This window comes from Embiotoca jacksoni, unplaced genomic scaffold (assembly GCF_022577435.1).
Source record: "Embiotoca jacksoni isolate LCO1_2020_lvr unplaced genomic scaffold, fEmbJac1.0.p SCAF_31, whole genome shotgun sequence".
Lineage (NCBI taxonomy): Eukaryota > Metazoa > Chordata > Actinopteri > Embiotocidae > Embiotoca > Embiotoca jacksoni.
Genome location: NW_027185383.1, coordinates 1,348,302 through 1,368,551, shown reverse-complemented (window position 1 = coordinate 1,368,551; position 20,250 = coordinate 1,348,302). Strand labels below are relative to the sequence as shown.

At 41.0% G+C, this 20,250-nt stretch overlaps 1 protein-coding gene across 1 annotated transcript; it reads right to left on the bottom strand.

The window, feature by feature from the left end:
* Window positions 1-2,287: 2,287 nt before the first annotated feature.
* On the bottom strand, window positions 2,288-19,948 carry cop1 (COP1 E3 ubiquitin ligase). The gene is made up of 20 exons (XM_069164555.1): window positions 19,263-19,948; window positions 19,098-19,157; window positions 15,876-15,973; window positions 14,817-14,881; window positions 14,548-14,667; window positions 10,794-10,862; window positions 10,522-10,581; window positions 10,329-10,408; window positions 10,030-10,093; window positions 9,605-9,719; window positions 9,059-9,194; window positions 8,437-8,580; window positions 7,859-7,967; window positions 7,291-7,372; window positions 7,058-7,174; window positions 5,441-5,558; window positions 4,716-4,840; window positions 4,431-4,591; window positions 4,153-4,197; window positions 2,288-3,459 (listed from the first exon to the last, which is right to left on the bottom strand). Exons 1-20 carry the CDS (start codon window positions 19,607-19,609, stop codon window positions 3,442-3,444), a joined length of 2,133 nt encoding a protein of 710 aa, XP_069020656.1. The 5' UTR covers window positions 19,610-19,948; the 3' UTR covers window positions 2,288-3,441.
* Between the last annotated feature and the right edge of the window lie 302 nt (window positions 19,949-20,250).

Genomic DNA, 20,250 nt, shown 5'->3' with positions numbered 1-20,250 from the left:
CATCACCTCTATCTGTGCTCTATTTTTCCTACACCTCATAACTACATCCCCCACATCGCCATGTCTGGTGCTTCCCTACCAGTTTTAGTGTTTTGTTTAGTGCACAGTGCCCCAACCTTAACCTTCTTAATATGATTTCCACTGTCCTGTGCCCACCCACCACTTACCCTTGTACCTTTAATACTATTTTGTACTCGATACAGGTGTCTCCCTTTTTCCTCTCTGTCCGACCTTTCTTGCCACATTTGATAGATCCCCCCCCCCCCCCCCCCCCCCCCATATAATACATTTGACCTATGATTTACTGATGCTAATTTTCATTTCTATCTTTTTTTTTTTTTTTTAAGTGCTCTTTGCCAGCACATCCACCTTCTCGTTCCCACTCACCCCTACATGCGCTGGAACCTACAGAACTTTTACCAGACTTCCCTGATGTGTGATCACATCTGTGCTGAGCAGAAAAGCAGCTCAGATTGATTAAATCTTCCAACCTTAATGTGGATGTGTTCCCCTCTTGTCAGCCAAGAACAGAAAACTGAGGCTGAAGCGAGCACAGGTTTACCAAAACGGACAGTTTAAGGCTGGAAAAACGAAGCCTAGTCTGATCAATATCAAGTTCTGCTGAGGTTCCAGATGGTGGAATCAGTCTTTGGCCTCAACTGCATCAACCTACGGATCCAACCTGCCTCGTTTCAACATTCCCAGCTGCTGCTGGTGGTGTAATGATGCGGTACTCTTGGTCACTTCAGGCCTCTTCCAACCAATCAGTGAATGCCAAAGCCCATCTGAATATTGTTTATGACCATGTGTGTCCCTTTACCATCAATTTACAATTTACCATCTTCTAATGGCTCCTTCCAGCAGAATAATGCACCAGATTAAAAAAGCAAGCAGACATCTCAGGCTGTTGTCATGAACATGATGGTTCTGTGGACTTCAGTTGCCTCCTCAGTCACCACATCTGAATCCTGTAGGAAACCTTTGGATCGTGGTAGAACGGGAGATTGGCAGCGTGAATGTGCAGCTGACAAATCTGCAGAGATGATGAGATGAATCATGTCAAAACGGAGAAGAATCTCAAAGGAAGGAACGTGTTGTGGAATCCATGACAGCAAGAACTGAGGCTGTTTGAGATGAAAGGGAGGCCCGAGCCTGTATTAGTGTGGTTCCCAATAAAGCGATGAGACTGTGTGAAGATTTGACATTCCTACAGTCATGCTCCATCCGCACAGGTGTGTTCACTTATGTTTCCTGATTAGAGCTCAGAGATGTGCAGGTGTGCCCGAACTGACGCACGCATTCCTATTGTGATCTCAGACAAAAGGCCCTTTTTACAGAAGACATGTCAGAATGTCTCAGTGCAAACATTAAAAAGGAAGGTGACTGAATTCCATTCAGCTGCTCTATTTGTGTTTGCTATTTACACCTTTCCAACACACCTTTTTCGCAGCAGATATGTGACCTTGTCACAGTGGGGAGAGCACAGGTGTATTCCTCTTAGGGGAGGTCCTGCTGCTCATGCTGGCTCACTGGGACACTTTCACAGAACTGAGCTGAGCCATTGTTAATTCTATTCATGTCTGCTGTAAAAAAAAAAAAAAAGAAAAAAAAAAGGGTTATTAATAAGTGTTTCTGTGACCTCACATTGTCTCCACACAGGAGGTTTTAATCAGCCGGTGTGGAGGGAAGTCAAATTAGACGCTATTCACTGCACACACTTTGTTTGGTTCTTCTCTATACAGTAAAAATCTGTTTATCGTCTTAAACTGTAAGGTTGCCAACAACCTTTATTTCTATCATCAATACATCTGACGTGTTTCTTTCACAAGTAAATGTTCACGAAATAAAATACCCCAAAATATTGAAAAATTGCGTTTTTCATAATTTAGGGATTCTAATTGGAGGAAGATCAATTCATCCCTCATACTGTCTGAACTGAAACATTCATTATTTAATATTACATTAATGGTGATGATGTTTGATAACCTATCTGTATTAAACCTGCCATTGCTTCCTTTCTTTTTTAATCAACACCTCTCTGCTTTCTAGCACTCTTTAATGGCTTCTTATGAACCCCTTCTTTGGATCAAATTTAGGTGCGAGACTGTCTGGAATTTGACCTGAAAAATATCTAGTGCACTTTAAACAATGTCTCTGACAATCTCTCCATCATCCACACATTCATCATAATCTTAAACACCGAACTTAAATCAACCTAAGTTCATTCAAAGGGCTTAAAAAGAAATAAACGATCAAATCAAAATGAACAATCACGACAGAGTTGTTTCGAAATAATTTATTCAGTTATACAAATACAAAACACGTCTCTCACTCATTTATCATAAAATAGGCAGGTGTTGGTGGCGTCTCCTCTCGATGTGTCATCACGGATCACCACCCCACAGAAACTGACAGCAGTTTGCCTGAAGTTACAACGCAGCTCAGTTCAGATGATGCGTTTCAAACCTACAGTATGTGAGGAGGAATTCCGTTGCTACTTTAAACAAACTAAAAGTGATTCTGCGAGGTTCTCGTCTCTCCAACAAGCAACAAAACAGCTCACATACGTGACCAAAAACAAAGAAAGAAGTCCAGTTGTGTGTGTGCGTTAAAGTTGCATTAGAATTGCTGTGATTACAGACAAATATGTCGAGTCCCATTTTGTTCTGACGGTAACAGAGAGATCAGGTGACAGGAGGTTCTCATCAGTTTCATTGTTGGTCAGTGATCTTTGGGACTCGTGGGCACTAATTCACATCCTGCACTCTTACGGAACGGATGATACGCTTGACAGAATGAAATTCAAGTCATTAAAACATTTTTCTCCCAAACTGAAGAACACAAAAGCTACATATAAAGGGGGAAAAACAGGAAGTTGACAAACAACGAGGGGATACTGAAAGCTTCATGTGAAATCAAGTCATTTTGTCTTGTGCTTTGGCCTTTAAAAGAGAAATGCTTCCTACTCATAGCGTTTGGCTGGATGTACACTTGACAGCTTCATTTATATATATATATATATATATATATATATATATATATATATTAAAAAAAAAATAACCAGGAACAAAAGGAACACGTTCTGATTTGACCTTAAAACCTTAAAGAGGTGTTCTACTGTAGCTGATATAACTTTACCGAGAAGAAACGAAACTGCTGTGTAAAGTCTCGTTCCATTTTGTGCCCACGCTCGGTCCTCGTTTTGATGCTTTAAACGGCAGCAGGTTTTCTCCTGCGACGTCGACGTGCTGATCCAGAGTCGTTCCTGCTGTCCTAAAACGTGTATCTCATTAAAAATAATACGGGTTAAGTTTATTTGGGCTGTGTGGTGCTCAGCAGGCGGCCCGGGGTCTCCCTGCATCAGACTGATCCTACCACCAAACAAAGAGACGCTGACGGTAGTTCAGAAGCCTTCGAAGAAGAAGAAGCTGCGGCGGGTCGTCAGACGAGCTCGAGCACCTGCGGAGAGAAAAGACACACGACGGATATTATCGGCTTGTTCCGGAAAACAAAGAGTCAGAAACAATAACATGATCAAAGTCAAGGATTTGACTCCATATCTAACAAATGAAACCTAGATCTGTGTGGCTGAGGGTATTGAAATGGTTTAGAAGTTGAGTTTTAACGTCAAGACATTTTTGTCTATTAAATCAAAAAATGAATTAATAACATCGGAGGACAGCACAACAAAAAAAAATTCTACTTCATAGTGACCATTTTAGACTCTATAATAAGAAATGATGAAACAATTCAAAGGTACATTTCTCCCAGATATGCTTTCCAATGGTCCAGCATCCAGCCATGCACATCGTTTTGATTTGATGTGGTGATGACATGCATACTTATGGATTGATTTGACTGCTTCAAAATGACGAAGGCATTACATCTGGATTATTAATTTGCCTTTAAAGCTTCACAGAGCAGCAGGTTTCAAAAGCTACTCTGCAAAGCAGGTTTTTATAATATTCGATCTAAAAGGACCAGTCAACTGACAGAGACTTAACTAGTCACCGTTTCTTATGAATATATATATACATGATATTTCTTAAACACAAATATTTTCTGTCAATTAAGCAACTGACTGAGCTTCACCTGGGCAGAATACTTTGACTGGAGCCTGCGGTTTTTATGTACAAGTTTCAAAACACAAACCTTGATTGTTCCTTGACTGTTCGCAGCAATCAGTACGTTTGACTCCTGAAAAACAAAGCATCATTATTAAAAGACAAGACCGTTCCAGACTAAATGACCTTGATAATTTAATATGAGAAGTTATTATTGATATGCGAGTACTATTCCCCGTCTTAAACAAGGTTGCTTGTGAATCTCATGACGTATCTGTCATGGCTCCCAACTCTCCTTCCTTCCAAAAGCACGGAGATCGGAGTTGAAACGAGTTGATGTGTTTGATTGATTGTTGGGTCACTCACTCCGTCCGGCAGCGCCCTCCAGCACACAGCACTGACAAACTCGTTGGTGTCGTCTTCCTTCTTGTCTTTGTCCAGGACACTCTTCACCGTGTCAAACTTGAATGTTAACAGTGTCTTGGAAAGTCCTTTGTAGTATAGATACAGGGAGTTGTTCTCACTGCCTACAAACACACACAAACAAAAGGTCATTTGGAGAATTTCCATATTGGTCTTTAACTTAGAGAGTTAAAGTGCAGATTATTCGGAGGTGTGGTCGTTACAGTGTTACTCAGAGTCACTGCTCACCACAGGCAACGTAGTCTCCATTGGACGCCAGGCCCACAAAGTTCTTCTCATTGATGTGACCCTTAAAGGAGCGCAGACAGTGAGGCTTGTTGACGTTCCACAGCTTCAGCTGGCTGTCTGTCGAACTGCCAATCACAGTGAAAATACAGTTTGGAGTCATCAAGAGTCAGGAACTGCAGGGCATTTGGTGATATGTGACATGTTGACCCTCGTCAGGTGTCTCGATACTTTAATATCACCTGTATCAGATCTCTATATACAAAAAGTACATAAATCCAATACTGTGCGATTCTTTTTTCAGCTATTTGAATAAGTCTGCTGCTAAAACAAATATAAGAGCTAGTAAAAAAAAATAACTGAACATCTGAATTTCTAACACTAAAAAAAATAAAACTTTCAACACAAACTTTGCAGGTGTGTATGGTTTCTTTAAACTTGAAGCCCAAAGCCTCAGGTGACAAACAGAAACCTTTTGATTGAACATTCTCACCAGTTGTCATGAAATCTGGTTATTTTTATACTTGAATTAGTAAAAAAGAAAAAGAAGAAAAATAAAATAAAAATTGAGCCAAAAATATATCATGGCATAAAAATGTTAGTCATGCCTAGTTCGGCAGTTTGTTTAGGGACCATATTATAAGCATGAAGTACATAAATGCAGGATTTACACTGAAAACTCGGATACGTAGAACTCTACTGCTGAAAATGAGGCTAAACGGACTTACGCGGAAACAATCTCCTCTCCGTTGACAAACTTGGCGTAGGACACGGCCTTCCTGTGGCCTTTGAACACCATGATTGGCTGCTTAGTGTTGCGTAGATCATAGTAGTGGACACAGTGGTCTGTGAGCGAAAGGGGAAAAAAATAGCATGCATTCAGCATGAGAGAATAGAGGTTGTTACACATCATTCATGGCTGAAAACAAACTGTGTCCAGCGGCCACGGGGAAAAGATGGAGCAATGTCTTTGTTGACTTTTGCTGAAATGTGTGTTTCTGACAAAAAAAAAAAAAAGTTCTCCATCAGTGCTGTTGGGGAATAAATACTGCACTATGCCTGCTTGCGTTTGCCAACGTCCCAGCTTTGCTCCAGACAGAAAAGCAACAACTCCAAGGTGAAGGAGCGGTTTCCTTTTCCAGGCTTAGTGGACTTGGACCTCAGAGACACAGGGAATGAGGTAAATAAGCCAGGGCCATTCCCCGCTGGATAACACCGAGTTTCTGCTCCGCTAGTTTGGAGCTCTATTCATCCAAAGTTTGTTACAGGCACGACTGTTTCTGTGCATGACCCAGCATTTCTTATAATTCTTTTTTCTCCTCTGGGGGAGTAATAAATGAAGTTTTCAGAGGTTTGTTTGGACCACCGGAGTTTGTGTGACCGCACACAAAATTTAGTAGTCTACAAGGAGAAACTGCAGCGGTGAGCTGAGAACAATGATAATTCATCACAATACGAGAAAAACAAGTTTTTTTTTGCATGCGATTCTTAAGCAAGACAGATCGTGCACTGACGACTTTCTCATCTCTTTTCTTTCAGTTTAGTACAAACTTCTAACATCTGAAGGTAACTGAACTCAAGTCACTCAAGGAAATCAAGTTGCAGTAATTAATACAAATTCAAGCAATCTCCCCAATATTTGTCTAAGCTTGATTATTCTGCACAAAACTCACTTTATCGACAACAACAGCAACAGTCAGCCAGGCTCTTCAACCTCTGCTCTCTTTATTAAAATAAGAACACATGCTGGCTGACCAGGAAAACAAGAATAACCGAAAACAAAACAAAAAAAAACACCAAAAACCGAGGAGACGGGTTTATGGGAAATGTGGTGTTTCCTTGGTAATGAGGAATGTGTTAATTCGTTTTATACACACTTCCACCCGGGAGTTAGAGTACTCTGTTTTTGTGTATACAGCATGTGTTGAATTAATATTATTTAAAAAAACATTTAAAGCCCTTGTTTCCACAGCAGATGTTACTTTTGTGAAAACTAGTCCCAGATTGTCTGTTTTGTAAAGTTACATCACGTTTGTAACTTTGAGCCACACTGTTCTCCAAGTTCTAAACAAATAATACAAAAAAAATGCTATATATATTTCTGTGATGTGTATTGTGCTTATTATTAAAGAAAGTGATTACATATGACTTTATTTATTAAATAGTCATTAACAATTTGTTTTATTTTTTTACTTGACTCGCAAATTTTTGCTAATTGCTGTTATTTTACAGCAAAAAACACAAACAAACAAACCAAAACAACTTTTGCCCACAACCAACAATACAGTGAGGACAAAGACAAGGCAAATTGAAGACACTAAACTTAAAAGCGGTCCTGATCTTACCTGCACAACCGAAGGCCAGGTGATATCTGGAGGTCGGGCTGAATTTAACACAGCAGACGTTGGCCTTAGCCTCGATGCTCGCCACCGAGTTGTCAAGATTGGTTGACCACAACTTCACTGAAGAAGAATAACACAATATTTGACAATGGGTAAAACTATGGTGTAACAGAAGCCGGAGAGCTGGAAGATGATTTATGTCGGTAATCTTGGCAAACACGGTGTTCCTCAGGTACCTTTAGCATCATCAGAACCAGACGCTAAGAGCTTGGGGTCCATCAGATTGAAGTCAACGCTCCAACACCTTTTTTCATGTTCCTGCAAAGACAGCAGAGGAAATCTTAGAAGGTGTCATCATAAATATGTTGATAAGCTTATTATTGATATTATGATCTGATATTAGCCTGTCACAGATATATCTTATCAGGGTTTATGTTGTCCAATGTGAATTGTTTTTAAAGAACAGAAATTTATAAATTGTTCCATTTTTATTTTTTTTTAATTTAAAATGATATACAACTATTACACATCAGGTGAGGTTGATTGTTTCAGCGCACTGATGTCATTTTGGACAAACTAAAATATTCAGCCTCCATTAGACAGCGTTGTCCCAACTGTTTCATAACCAGTCAGCTGATATGTTGATGGTGTTTCTGTTTTCACTCCCTAACATTGGCCAGGAACTAAAAACTATCGATAATTCAAATGACGAGCAGAATTATCGATAGTTTTTAGTTCCTGGCCAAAGCTGACGAGCAGAAATTGTCCCCCTCTTTACAAACAGCTCTGCTTCGACTCTCCCACCTGGTAGACTTTGGACCTCTGGCCAGTGAATCCGTCCCACAGAATGACCGTCCCCTCGTAGTCACTGCTGGCCAGAAGGTTCTTGTGGTAACTGCTCCAGCTGATACAGCTGCACAGAACAAGGTTGGGATCACTTTCACATTAACATTCAAGTTCATCACACATATTACATGCATATTGACAAATTGTGAATATTATCATGACTTATTTTGGTACTGTCTTTGTAATTGTTTTTAACATGTCTCTGTCACAAAGAGAGTTCAAATAACTTAAGTTTGGCTTGTGTAGACTTGCATGACACTGCTGCTCAGACTCGGGTCCAATTACAATATGGGAACATGATTAGTCTTTGAAGGTTCTAAAATAAGTGGACACCAGGTGATGTCTGGTGATCTTTGTCACCCCAAGTACATTTTACCTTCATAAGCATATTGTAAAAGAATGAACATGTGTGTTCAGTCATTCTCTCACATGGATTACAAGAAGATCAGAGTTGCTTAATAAGATTTGGTGGTGTGGTTTTTAAGAGGTGAAAGATGGAGGAACACCGTGCTCCTGTTAGAAGGTGTTTCCCTCACCTGATTTTGGAGTTGCAGGTCATTTCGTTGACAGGGTAGTGAATATCCACTGCATCCTGGATCACAGTGCCGTACTCAAACACCTTGATCTTCTTGGTCACACCCGCGATGGCGAAGTAGTCACAGTCACGGTCAAACTCAATACTGAAACACAGATGAGAAGATGTCAGAGAGCGAGTCGTGATCAAGGCTACACGGACAAAAAAATATGTGGTGAACCGCACGAGGTAAAATGTTGACATATGATGTGATTAAGATGAAAATGAGTAAACAGATTTACCTATTGAAGGCGCATTCAGTGATGCAAACATAAATTGATATAAAATACAAAATAATTGTGAATTTTGTGTTTTGGCCCAAAGTTCTGATCACTTATTCTGTATTTTGGCATCAATTAATGATTGCATCACTCTGGCCTTGAACGTCTTAGAAAGTGTTTATCAAATCTCAGATATAATGGATGACACAGTCTTGGCCTTCTGTAATGGCACCATGCTGCAGCGGGATTTTGCACGTAAAATCTGAATTGAATTATTCATTATTTGAGTTTTTGCTCGTTAAAACCATCCTGACTCATCACAGATCGTTGCTGCAAACAGTAACAGGCATTTGCTTTTCATACCTTGAGACAATACTGGAGCCGTTATAGAGGTCGCTGGCGTAGGAGAGGGTGGCCAAGGGCCGCACGGAGTTGTAGCGGGTGAACTTCGACAAACACTCCATGAAGTCATCCAGCTGGTTCAGGTTCCTGCCCTCGTCTGAAAACACCCGACACACAACGTCAATGCACCCATACTATGTGAACTACATGTCGTGAAAAAAGTCAAAATATAACCAAACTGAACGTTGAAGAAGCTTCAAGTCCCATTTCAACATTAATATATTAGACTAAAGGTAAATAAGATCACTGTTGTTCTTCCAATGCTACGAGCTGAGACTTTTAACAAGAAACATCCATTTTGTGCCAGCGAGCAGGGACGTTTGTGGTAAATATTTAAGTATTAAGAAACAGTAACTTCAGCAGTAACACTGAGATGAAACAAACAAGGGACTCATGTCCTTCCTCCATGCAGGTGTAGTCCAGTTTCACCACTGATGTCCAACATTAAAACAACTTACTGTGTGTTTAACTGACTGCAGATAAACAATAACAACCTGTGACGAGTACCTGTGATGCGCGACATTTTGTTGGAGAAGTAGCACTGCTCTAGATCCTCAAAGTGAGCCGTCAGCCTCTTTCTTCTGGATGCCAGGGTGCTGTTGTACCAGGTCTGTCGCTTTCCCTGCACACACAATCCCAAAAGTAGGGTTTGTCAAGTCAGTGCAAAACTCAACTGTCAAAGCTCATGCTTACATCAAAATATCCATCTGAACTTGGCATTAACATCCACTGTGATTACTATCCGTCATAAACGTGGAGAGGTTTTAGGGATAGATAAGGAACTTTTTTTTGGTAGTCCCCTGGAGGCAAAACCAGTGGCCTGCATCTATATCATAACACAAACAAGCAAGATATCTAGCAAGAGCATGAAAATGACAGATATGACTTTCATTCAGGGTTTGAAGTTATTTAAATGAGCTTTCCTGACATACCTGGGTTGTTCCACCAAATCCTGGAGGCTGGCTGTAGTCGGGTGGCTCGATGATACTGCTGCAGCTACTCAACAAAGAAAACATACAAGCAGACATACAGTCAGGTAGATTGTACCGTCATACATCCTGACTATATGTTAGGGCTTTATAGCAATTCACTGGTTATTATAGAGCAAAAGGAAAAACATTTTCCTCAGTAAATTACTGAGGTAAACCACCAAGCTGAAGGTGTTATTGTGTGATGATGACTGGTTTTCCTGTACAGATATAATGTATTGGAGCGCAGAGGTCAGCCGTACCTGGGAGCCGGAGAGGGAGCCTCCACATTCGGCACCGTGCACTCGGCCTCCATCATCGGTGAGTACAGCCCGCTCATTTCCTGGAAAATGACACCAAAATCACTCGTTTGTCTCAGTGACACCAGTTGTTGTGATTTCACAATAAAAGCCATCTTTAGACGACGGCAGGTGTTGATAAGTTCAGCTTGCTTACCTCAACGCGCTTAATGTCCTCTTCAAGAAAGTTGAGCTCTTTCTGCAGTTGCTCTAGTTGCTGTTGACAGAGACAAACACAAATAAAAATGCATGTGGATATTCTTTATTTAAATATACTGCTATACTGTTTTTAACACATATTTAAGCTCATTCTTTCGTTTATGCCTTCTTTGTACACGGCTGAGTTTTCTCCATCACAAATGTCAGTCTATGTCCAGCAGTACAAGAAGTCTGGAAGTCAAATCTTTACATCTAGAAAAACAGCAGCACCTCTCTCTTGTTTCTCCTGGCTTCTTTAAGGAACTCCATGAGAATCTGTCTCTGGGCTGCTTGGGATTCCTGGTGGAGATGTAGACATCAGACATAATCAAACACAAGCATAACTGAATCCGTAGAAAAATACACAAAACGAGGTGCAGGTAAAGTGAGCATATCATAAGTCTGGCACGTGTATGCAGAGTCACACAAGAGCGAAGCACAGCGCAGACGGTCCATCCATAGTTTAGTAATCAATGATTAGCTTCATCAGCAGGTGAAGTGAAGACCCTCAACTCAAAGATGAAGCGACAGACATCCTTCTGTCAGCCCTGTCCAAGGGGAGGGTTTTGGATGTTTGATGGCATTCGTTGAGCCTATATGTTGAGCCAAGAATATCGAAAAGTATTTTGGTTTAAAATGCCCAAACCTTCTTTAAATGCGTATCATGACACAATAAGAGTTTTAATTGCAGCCCACATTTGGTCATTTCTTGAAAGTCTTTCTCCGTTAAGATTTGCTTCAAGCTACAATCCTTGATGACCACCAAAGAGCAGGCTCACCCCCAACAGTTCAAAGGCAGGATTGAAACCTGGTATCACGCTCGCATTGATTGACGGGTTGCTCAACACAGAGACTGACTCTGTAAAAGAATCCAATGAAAGCTCTTAAGGTATTTTGGATGATAGTGAAGGTTTGTTTCGATAATGATAATGATTGTAAATACGGGTGTAATAAAGGCCAGTAATTCAAAAAAATATAGACTCCTCCTGCTATTTACATGGTCAGAAATACATGAGGCCTTAAGGTTGTTGAGACTACCACATCTGGAAAAACATCTGCATTCCTTGATTCAGTAATCAAGTGAATTATCGCAATGGGATCTAACACGGATAATTCACAATTAATTAAGTAAAAATAAAGAGTGGCTAAACAAACACAAGTCCAATCAGATAAAAAGAGTGAAATTAAACATGTCCAGAGGCAAATCATCGGAGAAATGTGAGAACACGCACGCTCACGATGAATCAGGGAAAAAAGCAGCTGTTAAACTCAGCCAGCCGCCAAGATGAACAATCCACCAGAAAGATGACCTGGAGTGACATGAAGCTGGAGAAGTGGAGGGTCGTACCAGCGAGGCGTGGTGGTACCAGAAGTCTGGTAGATAGACTACTCAGTCAGAAATGAGGTCTGGCTTTGTTGCTTTAAGTCAAAATGTAAAATCCTGCATGGTGTAAAAGTAGGCTGTTGTTAAAAAGAGCGATGAGACCGCTGAATTAAGATCCATTGACAGTTAAGACTAATTAAGAATCAGGAATAAACTTTCAGAAATATTTTTAAGAATTATATTTATTGTCAGATTCTAGACCCCAAGAACAAGACTGGTTCATAAGCTAGTACATGGCTGGACCCTGCATGAAACACAAGAGGGCTTTTAATTTGAAGAAACTCACGCAGCGTTCGGCCGACCGACGGTGAACGTTCATCACTCAGTCAGTCGCCGAGTCACCGATGGACCTCACTGGTCCGGTCAAACCGTGATCGCTCTCTTTGCAAACACTGTCTGACAGCACAACATTTCTACCCATGTCAGAGAGCTGAGGATCTGGAGGGCATCGTAGGCAGAACCACGAGCAGTGAGACAGCACCGAAACCATGATGGACAGTCCCGCAGACCTACGCTACATCTTTGACAAGTCATTAGACAATCTTGGCGAGTGTTGTTGAGTGAGTGTTAAGACGGGTAAAAAGCTGTCCTCGTGCTCACCTCGTTAAATCTCAATGTAGCACACTTTTCTGGTGTTTGATATCCACGAGAAGATATTTCTCTATAGTTTTACATCTCTCTGAAGGTCTATCGACAGCAGGCTGTTTTGTGCCTTTGTCTTTAAGGCACATGGATATTAAAAACCCTTTCTTCTGATTGGCTGGCTCTCTTGAGTGATGCAGGCCCAGTGAAACCACAAGCATTAAAAGAAAAGAAAGTGGAAAAATGAATCTATACAAGATGTAACCAGGCTATATCTGGCAGCAGGGAACTTTGACAGCTGCTGCCAAAAGAAACAACACATTGTAAGGGTCCTGCATGATTTCCTCAAACACTCAGCACCAGTAAAGCAGCCACAAATCTGACACACTCGCAATCATTGAAATGTTAAATGCAGCATCTCCTCTTTACATTGGAAATCTAAACTTTTCACTGCTCTCTAGTGGACAACCTATGTAGTGCTTACAAATGTTGCTCAATCCTGCAGCTTCACATGACTGAACATATTCACAGATAAGACCTCAGTTTTATCAGCGATGCTCTTTGTGTGTTACTATTTATAGGACAGCCAATCAGAGACACTGCATGTGTGCATGTGTGTGTATGTGCGTGTGTGTGTGTGTGTGTGTGTGTGTGTGTGTGTGTGTGTGTGTGAAGGAGAGGAACAGAGATGAGCATGTGTCACAGTTGTGTCGCTCCATCCAGTGATCTTATTACACGTGAATGACACACTGCTCATTATTGATCTTGTAGTGACCATAATTGCAAATTAAAAGCAGAAACACGTAATTTCCTCAACAGGTTGTGATTTTTGAACTCACGCCCACTGTAAGTGTAAGACAGTGCTGATGTGACAGAATACAAGTTAACAGGATAGGTTGTGGCTCCTACTTCTCTTTTCGTGTCGCCCAGACTGATGAAAACAATTAAAAGGAAATGTGGCCGAGTGTTCAGAGACGGAGCTGCACACCAGGTTTCAGTGACTTTACTTAGTGCCAGTCTCTGACGCTGACATGCCGAACATCACGGAAATATACCATATTCAGCAACTTTAGACATTCTGAAGAGGCCGTAAACACTCAGTGGACAGTTTAATAGGTACGACTGTACAGTCTATTCCAATCCATTACACCCGTCTGCCATGACGTCTAACTTTATGATGCAGATCATTTCCTTGGCAGTGAGTCTTCTAATCGACTGCATTATACTGCGAGTTTCCAATATTCTTTTCTCCCAGAATAAATAAAAAGAGAAGACAAAAAAACAAGAAACACCTCTCAACAGTAGCTGTTCATCTCAAAGTAACCTACTCCTCCTCACACTGTAAAAGAAGCAGCGCCTGCTATCATGTCCACAAAACCATTATCAGGTCACTCTGATTTGTATCGTCCCTTTGTTGTCCTTCCAGATCAGTGACTATTAAACATGTTTGATAATTTTATCTTTTGTATTATTTCATGTATTTTCATCCGCTGATGTCAAGATAAGTGATTATTGCTCTAAACATCCGAAAATGAGCACTTTTATAAACCTTTTACTGCCACATAAAATGCAGTCTGATACTTTTTCCACTGTCATACTTGTAGCAGAATGACATAAGACCAAACAACAGTAAGGCTCCCAATTATTACTGACATTTATATCACATTTGTGTCAGTATTATCCAGTTGTATATAATCGTAACCATACGATTATATAGAATATTATATAGAATATATGTTGTCACTTAAAATTGTATTTAAATTTAGATTGACACTCTTGGCAGTTATGAGCAGCTGCTGTACTTTGCTGCAGGTCTGATGTCACTGTTTGAGCACAATCCACTGGTGCAGCAGTGAAGACGAAATATTCAGGACCGTTCTGTATCTTCCTCCTTTACTGTGGAAGTTATGAGTCATCTGTGACTCGAGTGATCATCGACCCCAGATGAAGCTAAACAGCCAAAAAGCAGATGCAAAAAAACTAGATTATAAAGATGATCATCCTCAGATCTGTACTCACCGCCTCCAGCTGCTTCTTCTTCTGAACCAGGAGCTCCAGCATCAGATTGACATTCGCCAGGTCCAAGTTCTCCTGATCAGGACTCAGAACGTCCTGGAAGACCTGCCACCTGGATCCGTTCTGGGGGCCAGAGACAACGATCAGTTACAGATTTGCTTCAATAATGTGAGGATGAAAACAAGAGATGGAGAGATTCACATGCAGAGAAAAAAAAAATTAAAAAAAATAAATATATATATATATATATATTCGTGTGGTGTTGTACTTACAGGATGATCTAATTTTAGCCTCTTCTCCTCTGACCTTTGCTTCTGTTTAAGGATCAGTTCATTGACTGGAACACGATGGGGTGGGATGGTGGTGGTGGTGGTGGTGGGGGGGGACAGGTAAATGAGAGGTGGAGAAGCTTTCTTTGTAAGTACAGTACATGACAAAAACATGACCAGAGTGTGACTTCAACAGTAAAGCAATGACACCTCGGCTAAGTCAGTTTACTTGCAGTTAATAATGTCAACATTTTTAAATGTTAGCTGAAGATTAATAATCACACAAATCATTTTGATTTACAATCTAATTGCCGTTTTCTCTTAATTTTAAGCAACTATTATTGTACGCACCTAATCATAGTATAATAATACATACACCTTATGAAGAGGAAGAGCCAGTGCTGCAGCGTTTGGCTTTGAAACTAAATCCATTGCTCTCAATGTCAAAAGATGTTCACTGAAATGTGGTCAGTTGAACATCAGAATTTAAACACCTCAAGATGAAAAGTTGGTGGCGCTGATTCTCCATTAAACTACAGAAACGACATGACGTCATTTAAAGAGCGTCAAACCTCGGAAGGTGGAAAGCATGGTTAAAATAGTGAAGGAAATATGACATTTCTGTTAGTTCCACCCAGATGAAGGAATAAATGTTTACGATTATACGAAACGATTGTGTTCAGCTCCAATAAGTGCCATCGGACGATATTGTAATAATCGTGACAAAGTTTACTTGTAGTATAAAAAACAAGAGCTGGCGAAGATATCGTTTCCAGTTTCACCTGCTGCACATCCAAACACACGCTGACGTTCGTCATGTGTCTGTCGCTGTTTAGGTGTTTGATCAAATAGGTCCTGATGACACAAATAGTTCTGTAAAGATTTTCCTTTTATTTGAATGTTTTAATTTGATTTTAAAATCATGATGTCGTAAAATAAAAAGATAAAATAACTGTGTAAACATGCAAGTTAAAGGGACCGGCACTGTGAAAACAACACCGGTTCCAGAGTTGTTTTCTGATCAACAGTTAAGACCACAAGCTTTAGACTCAAGATACCTACCAAGAAAGTTGGGGTAGAGCTGATCCACATTATCAATGATGTAGTTACACTTAGGACATCTGTTGCTGTCCTCCAAGCTCTGACGGATACACTTAAAACTGCAGGACAGAGGAGAGAAAAAAATATAGTGGGAATAACTGAAACGGTGCAAAGACGGCAGGATAAAAAGAACAATGCGAGTCGGGTTTACCAGTAATTAAGTTCAGCCGAACCATAAATGTGCTGAAAGTGCCTCGTCAAGTACAGACATGTTTGACTGCTCTATTCTCATAATGCTTTGCAGGTTTTCTGTCGTCACAAACCGGTTCATCCTTTTGTTGCACTATTTTTGCTAGAATTGTTTTCAGCATGTGCTCAAACACCGTTCCTGTTTGACACTGGTAATCATACCACCTACAATGCATACGCAGAGTCGGCTCTTTTAGTGATAATTTTTCAGTTCAAACCATCTAATAAATACGGCAGAATAATTTCCAAAGACAAAACAATAGCTCTAATCAGCGATGCAAAAAGTATTGTTTCTTTTGAAGTAGGACACTATAAATTTGACATTTGTTTTCTAGAGCAGAACCCGTTTGTGTATCTGAACCCCATGAAAAAAAGAAATCCCCACCATTTTCTCTGAAGTAATTTGAAACTGAAAAAAGTAAAATCGGCCTCCATCATTGTTTTTTTCCGTATTAAAAAAAAAAAAAAAAAAAAAAATCTAACTTAAATTTTGATCTTTGATTTAACAGAGTATTTTATAGGATAACACAAATGAAAATGGCAATGACGAAATTGATGGGATTCTTGACCTGATATTTTGTTGCACAACCTTCAGAGGAAATCACTGCAAACAACGGACTTGTGGAGCTCTCAGTGAGACTTCGGCGGGTGCCATCTCCAGACTACCCATTTCAGCTCTCTCCATAGATGTTCTGATTCTGATCAGGACCCATTGAGGGACACTTCAGAGTAGTCCAATGTTTTGTTCGTAGTTATTCTGGGGTGATTTAAGTTGTATGTTTTGGGTCATTATCCTGTTGAAGGACCCATGACCTGTGACTCAGACAGAGATTGCATTGTGCTCCGCAGATTGAAGGCACCCCGTATCAGAAACAGCAAAGCAGCCCTAAAAACAGGACCGAACCTCTTCCAAGTTTCACCACAGGTGTGGTGTTCTTTTCTTGGAATACTTCCTCTACGAACACAGAGCTGACGTATCTTACCAAAAAGCTCCAGTTTTGTCTAAACGGCCTGAAGGATATTCTCCCAGAAGCATTGTGACTTGTCAATATGAAGTTTAGCACATTCTGGTCACTTTTTGTTGTTGTGTTTCCTTCAACAGTGGAGTCCTCCTGGGTTGTCTTCCATGGAGCCCACTGCGCTAAAAAAAAAGTGATGTAAGCCGCACTCAGACAGTGACGTACCTGGACCGCGGAAGTCACTCTATATCTACTTGGAAGTTTTCCTCGGTTCTTTGTCTGCCATCCTTCTGTTTAATCTGGGGTCAGTTTCCCTTTTGCAGCCACATTCAAGCAGTTTGACTACAGTCTGACGGACCTCACACCGCTTCAACAATGAAGCCGTTTGGAGACGGTCTTTTAGTCGTTACCTTTAACACTTAGCTACTGTGTTATGGGGAAAGCTGTTAGCTACAACTTTCCCATATACAGTGCATCCGGAAAGTATTCACAGCGCTTCACATTTTGTTATATTACAGCCTTATTCCAAAATGGATTAAATTCATTTTTTTCCCTCAGAATTCTACACACAATACCCCATAATGACAACGTGAAATAAAAAAAATTGAAATTTTTGCAAATCTATTAAAAATCAAAAACAAAAAACAAAAATCACATGTACATACGTATTCACAGCCTTTGCCATTACACTCAAAATTGAGCTCAGGTGCATCCTGTTTCCACTGATCATCCTTGAGATGTTTCTACAACTTGATTGGAGTCCACCTGTGGTAAATTCAGTTGATTGGACATGATTTGGAAAGACACACCGTCTATATAAGGTCCCACAGTTGACAGTGCATGTCAGAGCACAAACCAAGCCACCGCTCATCACCTGGCCAACACCATCTCTACGGTGAAGCATGGTGGTGGCAGCATCATGCTGTGGGGATGTTTTTCAGCGGCAGGAACTGGGAGACTAGTCAGGATGGAGGGAAAGATGAATGCAGCAATGTACAGAGACATCCTTGATGAAAACCTGCTCCAGAGCGCTCTGGACCTCAGACTGGGACGAAGGCTCATCTTCCAACAGGACAACGACCCGAAGCACACAGCCAAGATAACAAAGGAATGGCTTCGGGGCAACTCTGTGAATGTCTTTGAGAGGCCCAGCCAGAGCCCAGACTTGAACCCGATTGAACATCTCTGGAGAGATCTGAAGATGTCTGTGCACCGACGCTCCCCATCCAACCTGATGGAGCTTCAGAGGTCCTGCAAAGAAGAATGGGAGAAACTGCCCAAGAATAGGTGTGCCAAGCTTATAGCATCATACTCAAAAAGACTTGAGGCTGTAATTTCTGCCAAAGGTGCTTCAACAAAGTATTGAGCAAAGGCTGTGAATACTTATGTACGTGTTATATTTTCGTTCTTTATTTTTAATAGATTTGCAAAAAGTTTTAAACAAACTATTTTCACTTTGTCATTATGGGATATTGCGTGTAGAATTTTGAGGAAAAAAATTAATTCAATCCATTTTGGAATAAGGCTGTAACATAACAAAATGTGTAAAAAGTGAAGCGCTGTGAATACTTTCCGGATGCACTGTAAATAGGCTGAATGACTGATCAGAAGATTGAAGATGTGTGATACGAATTAAAAGATAACGGTTAGTTTAAAATATCACTAAAACCCAACTATTTCTAACTATATTTCTGGGGGTACCAACAACTCTATTGAGGTCATTTTAGATGAATCTTTATCGAAGAAATAATAATGTATCTCCTTTATTTGATTTACTCTTTTACATACCAAAGACATGCAGAGTATAGATGGGAAATGTGCTTTTTATTTCATTACTCTTGAATTAAGTTTTTGTTTTTTTAAGTGAGCTGTTAACGTGCCAACAAATTCATCCACGACTGAACATTTCACACGTGTGTGGTTTTGGTTGTAGACTTCTGTTTCGGGGCCTAAACAGCTTCTCAACAGGTTTGTCATTGTTGTCAGTCAAACTTGACCCCAGCCTCCAGCCTCCAGCCCACAGATCAACACTTACCAGAAACTGTGGCCACACTTCGTCATATGTGCTTCCTCGATCATTTCGAAGCAGATGGGACTGAAAAACAGACAGAAAGTCGTCACAATTCAGCTCTCAAACTTTTACAACAGTCACAGGAAAAACAAAAACAACAATCAGGTTTTCAGTCCAGAGAAAACTAACCAGACGAAATCGTTGCTTTTATCTTCGTATGAGTTCAGGAGGCCGTTGTATAAAGGCGCTTGGTGGAGGGACTTCTTCCTGCTGCCCGAGGACGCGGAGGGTCTGCTCAGAGAGGGGAAGCCGCCCCGGGACGAGGCTACGGCGGCCAGAGTTGGCGCCGACAAGCCGCCCTCGCCGGCTGCCGCCAGCGTCCGGGAGGGCACCACGTTCCCGGAGTTGTTCCCGTTGCTCGTGACGGCGTTGCTCCCGCCGCCGTTCGTGTTCCCCGTGCTGCTGCTGCTGCTACTCGTGCTGGGCACTGAACTCGCCCCGCCAGCGCCGAGCTGCGGCCGGTTGCCCGACATCATGCGAGGCCGACGAGAAACTCCCCGAAATCCGCTGCGTCGCTGCTCAGAGCATCCGGACAGCGCTGCTCGTCCGCGACTTTAGCGGGTTTGCTTGTGCGTTAGCATCCTGGGCGAAAGCCACAGTGGCCAAACATCCGGCGTATTTAAGCTTGTCCGTCGGTGTTCGCCTCACGTTTGTAACTGACGGCGTGTTGCAAACTCGCTGGATTATAAATTGCAAACAGACACGAACATTGAAACGGACAACAAAATATCAGCGACTGCGTTGTCCAGGAGATTAGCCGGCTAGCTACTGTTAGCTACGGAGAGAAATCGCTTGAGTTTCCTCGATTACCCAGGTAGCCATTGTCCTTCCGGTTTTTAACTACTGCCCCCTAGCGAGAAGGAGTTTAAGTGCACTGGTGGAAATGACAACAGCGGAAAATACAATCGCTGTCAATGTGTTTCAGTCGGTGTTTCTAAGTCTCCATTACAGTTTTACTTCCTTTTGTCCAAATTCCTGATTTATTTAGAAGTATTAAAGATAATCTGAACTAAAATTAGGACCAGAAAACAACGAATTCCTTTTTTTTTTTTTTTTTTTTTTAAGGAAACAACTGCTATAGATAGTTACTTTATTAATCCCCAAAGGGAAATTATTT